Source organism: Morone saxatilis, unplaced genomic scaffold (genome assembly GCF_004916995.1).
Source record: "Morone saxatilis isolate NCDOM2014 unplaced genomic scaffold, NCSU_SB_2.0 Contig9, whole genome shotgun sequence".
Classification (NCBI taxonomy): domain Eukaryota; kingdom Metazoa; phylum Chordata; class Actinopteri; family Moronidae; genus Morone; species Morone saxatilis.
In genome coordinates, this window is record NW_023340268.1 from 17771742 (window position 1) to 17780464 (window position 8723).

The 8723-nt window shown below is 46.0% G+C and overlaps 1 protein-coding gene across 1 annotated transcript; it reads right to left on the minus strand.

Annotated features, from left to right (window-relative positions):
- Window positions 1–1603: 1603 nt before the first annotated feature.
- Window positions 1604–5183, minus strand: sox4a (SRY-box transcription factor 4a). Its single transcript, XM_035681160.1, has one exon. The coding sequence runs from the start codon at window positions 4688–4690 to the stop codon at window positions 3575–3577; it is 1116 nt and encodes a 371-aa protein (XP_035537053.1). The 5' UTR covers window positions 4691–5183; the 3' UTR covers window positions 1604–3574.
- Between the last annotated feature and the right edge of the window lie 3540 nt (window positions 5184–8723).

Here is an 8723-nt window from a genome sequence, read left to right on the forward strand (position 1 = left end):
ATCTTTAAATGCACCGTATTCTATAAACCTATTATATGTTTTTAATGCAAAAACTTAATCTAAAATGTAATGTGATGGGGATACAATACTCCCCTCTGAAATAATGGAGTACAGGTATGGCAGAAAATAAAAATACTCAAGTACAAATACCTCAGAATTGCACCTTCATCGTGATTGTGGAACAAAACACACTATCAGTGTAAGACTAATATTTTTCTTTTTTCATTCGTCACCTCAAACAGTTAAAGTTGTTATAGTTGTAAATAGATTAATTCTGCTACAGAGTGACTCCAACACACTAATAGAACTGGACTTGTGTTTTTGATTTGTATTTTAAGCAGACACGTTGACTTAATCCTCCTCAGACTCACACAAATAAGCTGTTGCAATCAGTCATGAAGGTCAGTACAGGAACCTCCGGTCCTCTCCTGAATTAATCTGTTTACACTCATGCACTGCGTCTTTATGTGGGTCAGTGTGTGAGTGTGAGGAGAGCATCTACATCTTTTTATCTCCCAGTGTCCATTAGACTCTGGGGTGATTTTTTCCCCCCTAAAAACAGGGACACCTCAAACACACCTCACACACCGCTTCCTGTGTGATGTCAAGCTTATTGCAGACATCTGGGGTCCAGCGTCTCGTCTTCGGGATGGCGTGTGTAATGACCATGCCTTATCTTTCTCATTACCCAGCCCGACATGTCAGAGGAAAGCTGGAGACGACCCTGCTCTCCTGACAGAGAGAGAGAGATGGAAATAATTACCAATGTCTCTTGTGGAATAGGGCGTAAATTGATACACACTAAATACTGTACCTTAGGGGTCTCTCTCTCTTTTTTCCTGTCTCTCTCTCTCGTCAGATGAACTAGACAAATGAATGCATCCAGAAGGAATTAATTGGATTGGGGAGCAGTCTCCTGCACGATCCACCAGGACAGACGAACACCCCCCTCTGCACCCTCACCTACCTCCCTCCCTCCCTCTCTCCCTCCCATAGGCACACACACCCACCCACCCTAACCCACAGACAGACACACACGCCTCCTCATCCTCCTTTATTCCAGTCATGCCTTGCAGAAATGTCTGACACCCCCTCCACCTACCCTACCCCACCCTGATGGATCAGTCTGTGTCCCTTATCCCTCACACACACACACACACACACACACACACACACGGCGGATTGCAGCCTCTCTCTTGGATACAGTGTTTCCATGGCAGCCACGTTTTCTGCACGTGTAGAATCAGTAAGAGTAAGAGAGGGAGAAAGAGACCACTCCTATCGATTCACTGGCTGGCTATTGATTTACAGTCTGCAGCTGCACACTTACCTACAGCAAACACACGCACGCATGCATGTATGCACAAACAGTGTGTAAACATCCAACATCTGATTGGGTCTTTTGAATTAGGCTCAGCTAGGGAATGTGATAATGAAGGCTCGCCTTTTTTTGAGAATGCTTTGGAAAGAGGGCTTTACTATGTGTGACTGCGCCGGTGACCTCCTCATATTTTACACTGTGCAACATAAAACTGTTGATGGTGCTTACTTCAGCTCTTTTACAAATGATCAGAGGATGAATAAATCACAAGAAACAAAACACTTTTACTTTTCAGTTCCAGCTGATTTTATTTCCTTCTTGGAAGAAAAGAAAAACAAATAAAAAACGACAATCTGTACAGAGGTCTGAGAGGCAGTGATTGACCCAAACATTGGCTGGTTTTTGAGCTATAAACATCAAATGATATTGGCATGATTGGACAAAACATGATCATACACAGCATATTGCACAAATGAAAAAAGAAAAAGGACAATAGAAAAGATGTCTCAAAGGTAAAAAATAAAATAAAAAAGAAACTCCTGGACCACAATCATCTTCAACATAAGGATGTCCAAAGATGGCTGTCCTAGTGCCTGTCGTTGATCATCATCATACATAAAACACACAATCTTTGCTTATAGTACAGTCAGTTTACATAAATATCTTCATGTTATTATTCTTTTAAAAATCTTAAACACAACAGCTATAGCTACATATACCTGAATCTGAAATACAAATGCTATTTGCCATGCCATAATATAGGAAAACAATTAGCCTGCTATACTTAGCCAACAGGTACAGAAAGGTTAAATACTATTTTTTTGATGCAATTTGCGCAATAACAGATGAAGCACTTCATACATCTTCCTCCCTCCAAAGTCTAGGCAAAGTGGAATGAGTGTGAAATTCCATCCAGTGGTTCAAATAAAACTTATCTTGATAAAAAGCACACAGAGGTATTAGCTCTATCCAAACAGTGACTCTCTGGGATCTTTCACTCATATACTTTAGGTCTATCATGTGTACTGGAAACAGTCACCACTCAGACTGGGAGCCTCAGTGGTGCTTTGTTTACTTGGCTGGTGAAACTGGAGTCACTGTGCCATTAAGAAGCATGTGGGTAAATACTGTAAACACTGTGTGAGGTCAGATTGTGCCAAACAACCCCCCCTCTGCACGTCTAAACACCAATGTAGATCCAAACAACAATGTTGTAGGCTACCCACTCGCCTGAAAAAAACCCTTTCTATAGATTTTGTACAAAAATACAAGTAGAAAATCATGACACACTCAAATCTCCTTAAAAGTGAGAGACGTCAGACATTTTTAAATAAGATACACTTCTAGCCCTTCCGCGCTGGATACAGACAGGTGTATGTGCACAAACACAAACGAGACCTGTACGAGGACAATACTTCTATGTATAAAAAAGTTTGGCCGGTATAAATACATCAATATAAAAAACGTCATCTGACACAGAGGAACTACAAAGTTGAAGCACTAGGCAGAAAAGGATGCGCGTCGGGGAACATTGGTCCTGAATTGTGCAGTGTTTAAAAAGGTTCAGAAAAGGGTTTCTGAAGTTTCGAGTCAGTCTTTGTTTTAAGTCCTGCCGTTGAAAGAGAAGCTGGTGATAGTGAATTGTGTCCTATGGTCACACAAATTGCGTAATTACGCAGCAATGAACATTTTTACGCATTTAACAACAACAAAATCCTCCTTATCTCGGAGGGCATGCGTGTTGATATTGAAACTATTTTGAGTTTGGAAAAAAACTACACCTGAATAGCAACTTGATGGTCAATGTGAATTGGCTATTTCTTAAACAAAACCCAACATGACGAGCTCTCCAGTAAATGCCCCTTCTCCAGACCCAAAATAACATCAAGATTCAAAGTTCAGTCTCAGTCCTCATCCTCTGCGGATTGGATTGAACACTTGAGCTGAAGTCCGTGTGTTTCACTGCTCTCTGCTTACATTCACTCCTCCTCCGTGTCCAAATGCAAACTAAGCATTTCCCCCGTCTGCGCGTTCCCGTCAAGCACACGGAGCGCTGTCCAAGTCTGTGAGCGGCGCGTACCTGGGCTTCAACGCGCACACAGGCCACCTTTTCTTTCCTGTTTTCACTCTCCCTTATTTAGTGAAAGAATGGCGGAAATATTGTGGTCTGGACGCACACGCCTGTCGGGGGTGGGGGGTTGAACAGTTCAAAACGTGGGGGGACGTCGCGGTTCCTCTCCACCGTGGTCCGTTTCAGTAGGTGAACACCAGGTTGGAGATGGTGGACTCCAGCCAATCTCCTGAGATCATCTCGCTGACCTCCGGGGTGCAGTAGTCGGGGAAGTCGAAGTGAGATCCCGCCCCGCACTCCCCGAAGCTCCAGTCCAAGTCCCGGTCCAGCTCTGCGTCGGAGAAGCCCATTCCGCCCAGGGACATGCTCTCAAACCCAGGGCTCGGGTTCAGGTCGAGCCGCTCGTCCTCAAACTCTTCATCTGATGATGAGGATGACACAGATGAAGAAGAGTGAGAGGCTGACGGTGTTGGGGAGGAGGCGCGAGAGTACCTGAGGCGCGCGGTGTGTGATGACTCGCTGGCCGCCGGGCTCTGCTCCTCGTACAGGCTGAGCGGGTCGCTGGACTCTGCCGAGCTGCTCAGGGTGGGACTGGCCGGGACTCCCACGGAGGGAGGTCCGCTCTCCAGGCTGCCCGCCCCGCCGAACATGTGGCCGCGCCTCGCCTCACCGGTGCGCTTCTCCGGGATCTGCCTTGCGCCAGACACTGACCTGGATTTGAAGAGCGCCTGGTGGTCACCGGGAGACGCATAGTCCTGCCCCGCAGCGCTCTTCATGCCCCCCTGCTTGTGCGTCCTGCTCACTCCTTTGGACGCGGGGCTTCTTTTCACACCGGCTTTGGCGCTGCGCTCCCCGCTCTTCTCCCCGCGGTCCGCCTGCTTACTCGCTCCGCTTCCCGACTTGACTTTCTTCCTGGGCCGGTACTTGTAGTCTGGGTAGTCGGCCATGTGTTTGAGTCTGAGCCGCTCCGCCTCGCGGATGAACGGGATCTTGTCTGTGTCTTTCAGCAGCTTCCAGCGCTTCCCCAGCCGCTTGGAGATCTCTGCGTTGTGCATGTCCGGCGACTGCTCCATAATCTTCCTCCTCTCAATCTGGGACCAGACCATGAACGCGTTCATGGGTCTCTTGATGTGCCCCGTCGGAGTTTTGCACCACGCCAAGTCGCTGCGCTCCCCGGAGGAGGGGGACTCGGGGGTCGGAGACGCATCCATCTCCAAGTCCATTTCTCCCGTGTCCGTGGAGTCCCCGCCGGGGGAATGAGCGTGGGCGCTCTCTGTCTGGCTCATGTGCTGCACCATCCTTTCCTCCAAGAGTCTGGAAACACTGCTCAGCGCAGCGCTTTGACAAAGTTCGAGTGCGTAAAAATGCCTATCAGGCGCTCACAGAAAAATATTCCTCACTTCTTCTTATTTCAGGCGCTTTAAAAGCCAGAGCGCAGCTGAATACAGCTCTAAAAAGTTCATCCAAGTCTCTTCTTCTCAGTTCAGCCCGTTTTTGGAGACGCCTGGTCTCTCAACTTTCACCAGTGCGCTTCACGGAAACAAAACATAAATCCCGAAACTAACAGCAACTTTCAACTGCCTGTGCGGCTGAAAACTCGCCCTGCAAGATTCAAAACGCGCCACTGTGGGCAAGAACAGCAGTGCAAGTCCCTTATGTGAACCTGGCTGTCTGCAGCGCAGCTTGTCTGTGCGGTTGAGGAACCATGTGGCTGAATGGAGCGGCTGCGCTTTCTCATAGTCTCCCTGTTTCCTGAGCGCTCTGTAATATTACTGTAAACACAACAACGAGAACCTCGCCGTTTTATAGCTTCATCGCGAGATATAAGAGCCAATCAGCGTCTGTCTCCATCCTGATTTTTCAGTCAAGCCACTCCCCCTGGCCTTCCATTGGCTGAATAAAAAAAACGGGCAATAATAATAATAATGTGCAATGAGGATCGGTGTGTCTGACCTCATTCCTTTTAGACTCCACTGGAAGAAAGACGAACTTGGTGTGTGTGCGTGTGTGTGTATTTTAGAGGAACACAGTGTCCTTTACCCGGCTGCAAGGGGAAGCTTGCAAGGATATACTTAGAACTTCATTACTTTCATGTGGATGAGTATTGACTAAATTTAGATGATGTGTAATGGAGGGGGGGCAAAGGAAGTGCTGAGAAAACACAAAAGCACCCACAACATGTTGTGTTAGTCAGACTCCAGTGTGGTGAGCAGGGATGTCGCGGAGAGTAAACCCACCCAAACACAGCTCACCCAACCTGTTATTCACAAATCATTACAACAGGGCTCACATCATTACATCACTGCAGCGGGCACTATAAACAGATGCAAGTGAGGTGTTTTTATTTACACTCTGTACAGTGCATTATGGTGAACCAGAAACCTGAAAACCAATAATTAAGAATATTATGAAAGTGTGTAGAATTATGTATCAGGGCCGCATGGAAATAACAAAGTCACTCCAGCGGCTTCCTGCTCCACACAGCTCCACAATGCACGCATTCCTCCTCCTCCTCCTCCTCCTCCTCTACAGCCCCATTATGTTAACATGTCCATGTCATGTAGAATCACATTACAGCCTGTGTCGCTAGATGTCAGGCTAGAGCCAAAGGGAGCTGATGAGGTGTACATTGTGTATGTATGTATGTATGTGCATGTGTGTGAACATGCAGAGCAGATTTATCTCCATCCTGTAATCGGCTGCTTTGAGCTGCCATCATTAAATCATGCAGGTGATGTCATCAGCTGGCGATGAAGGCTCCCACTTGATCCTGCGACAGCACTGACTGACGTGAGCATTTTTGGCCATAAATAAAAAGTGGATGAACTTCGTCACTTCAGTTTAATGGCCGCCAAAGAGAAATCAGCCTCCAAACAGAAGCAGAAATGAGCAGAAAATCTATTCATTTGGTCTGATTAGATCTTCATGTACTCTAACATAACATCAGCTGTGCTCTTACGATGTGCATTCTTATTTATGACCTGATCTATGTCAGGCTAAAACAGTCATAGACTTTAAAATTTCACAACTCAACCCCTTTACCCCCCTCTGTGCTTACATAAATCAAACACATAAATAATAATGAGCTGTTCCATCAGTCTATATCTTTAACGCCGGCCTATCGTTCTGTCATCTTCCGAGCTGCCGGAGCCATGTGTTTACCCCAAATACACCGGCGCTTTGTCTCAGCTCTGTTGACGCCTAAAGGGATAGTGTCATTATGAGAGAGTGCTGTGGGAGGCTGGGGCTATTACAGCGACTTGTTAAAAGTGTGTGTGCGGTGCAAGCTCGAGTTAGACTGCTGTGGGTTTTTTTTTCGAGGATGATGTGCTGATGTTGATATTTCTGGGTTAGATTTTGAGTGTTTTGTGTTTGTGTGAGTAAAAACAAACAAAAAATTGAGAGGTTTTCCTTTGTTTTTGGCAGAATTGTATTTTCATCACAGTGGAAAACCTTTGAAATTGCATTTTGCTAACCCTGGGACACTAAAAACACTCAATGAAGAGCTGTAGTGGTGAAATTATTTTAGGGGCTTTAAAAAGCAACATTAAAAATGCATTTACAAGAGCTGCAGCGAGGTAGGAACCTCCATTATTTCAGAGCTGACTGACACCATGTTTAATATGCGTTTTTTAATAAAACATAAACATTAACCCGATATGTCAGGCTAACCCTAGAGCGTACTGCGGGCTAAATGAGCGTACAGCATGTGACTGAGTGTGTGTAAGTCTTCCTCTGTGCAGGGAGTTGGGTTTATTATAACTGAGGCTGAAAAAAAAAAAGAATTGAGCACAGTCGTCACAGTGTGTCACAAAAGGCAAGGGGTGAAATTAAGAATCCAATAACAGAAAGCAAAGATATGGAAATGGAAGATGCAGGGAGCAAGCTGCATTGAAGGGAAAGTGTGTGTGTCTGTGTGTGTGTGAGTGCGCGTGTCTCTGCGTGCAGTCAAACAGAGCTAGTCATTACCACGTACTTGCCTTTTTCAACCGACTAGGAATGACGTGCCACTTTGACCTGCCTGCTCGTCATCCGGGGTCAAACACAATGACGCCTTTGTGTGTGTGTGTGTGTGTGTGTACATGTGTCCAGCCCTAACTGAATTGGAGCTTTTCCAGGGATTGAAAGTTTGAATACCAGTGGGAAGTCCCCTCCACCCGCAGTTAAACAGAAAAAAACTGAAGACTAAGCAGGGATTTGCATACACACTCTCTTTCTCTTGTGACTCATCTACAGGCAGTTTGTCCTCTCTGTGTTTTGTGTGGAAGTGGCAGACAGTGCAGGTGGCCATCTCACCATATCACCCACCTACTGCTGTCAGTCCTTACATAACAACACTAGCAAAGTCAGTTATTTATAAGTTGCCATGGGACATACAGTACCTAATACTTCCCTGTAGCCCTCTATGTTCCTTCCTCAACTTTGACAATCAGTGCTAAAAACAGATAAGAAACTGCTTTGAATAATTCTCTGAAATGGGTAAGTAGACAAAAAAACAGGAACACCTTACAAGATAGTGCAATCCAACATAATAAGCCTGAAATTAGAGCTGTCAGTTCACCTCTTTTGGAGTTTTTGAGGCCTTAATACATGCTGCCTCGTACACCTGTACAAACCACGTTTTCTTCTGCTTCCTTCTTTACGTTCTGATGATCAAGCTTATATTTGGAGATGCAGGCAGCAAAGATTGTTAGGTTAGGTTGTTTCTCTTTCCATGGTTCCTTCTTTCCTTCCTCCATCCCTATGTCCTTCCTTCTTCACATTCTAAAAATCCTGGAGACACACAGAAACAGAGAAAGCAGTACAGAGGAAAAGCAGGTGAGTGTCACATGCGTGCGTCCTTCAAGGTACAACATGAACAAACCAAAGGAAAAATGAGAGTGATGCAAAGCAGGAGAAAAGAGGAGACAGAAAATTAAACATTTCTTGTTAAGAAGACAACAGAGCGATTTTGGAATCCCTGCGCCCTCTCGCTTTTCCCTCCATCACTGCTGTAATCCGGAGGATTCGGTCAAGGTGGGGAAAAAAGCGATGGGAGTCGGATGAGGGGAAACGGATGAATGAATGAGCACAAGATGGAGATCTGGTCAGGCTGGCAACGCCACGCCCCGGGAACTCCCAACATCCCTCACCCCGGGTAGTGATGACGAGGCAGGTCAGATGATTGCTGTGTCACGGCGGTGCAGACAAACTCACACAAACACACACTTACACACACACCGATGCATAAACACACACAAACTCACGGCGAGACAGTGCCAGTTAAGTACCAGTGTACTGCTGCAGGACCCAGACGTGCTGCAGAGTCAAATCGAGAGCACACACACACAC

Bases quoted from the DNA above. Each gene is read 5' to 3' on its own strand.
- sox4a (XM_035681160.1), bottom strand. From the start codon at position 4,690: ATGGTGCAGCACATGAGCCAGACAGAGAGCGCCCACGCTCATTCCCCC.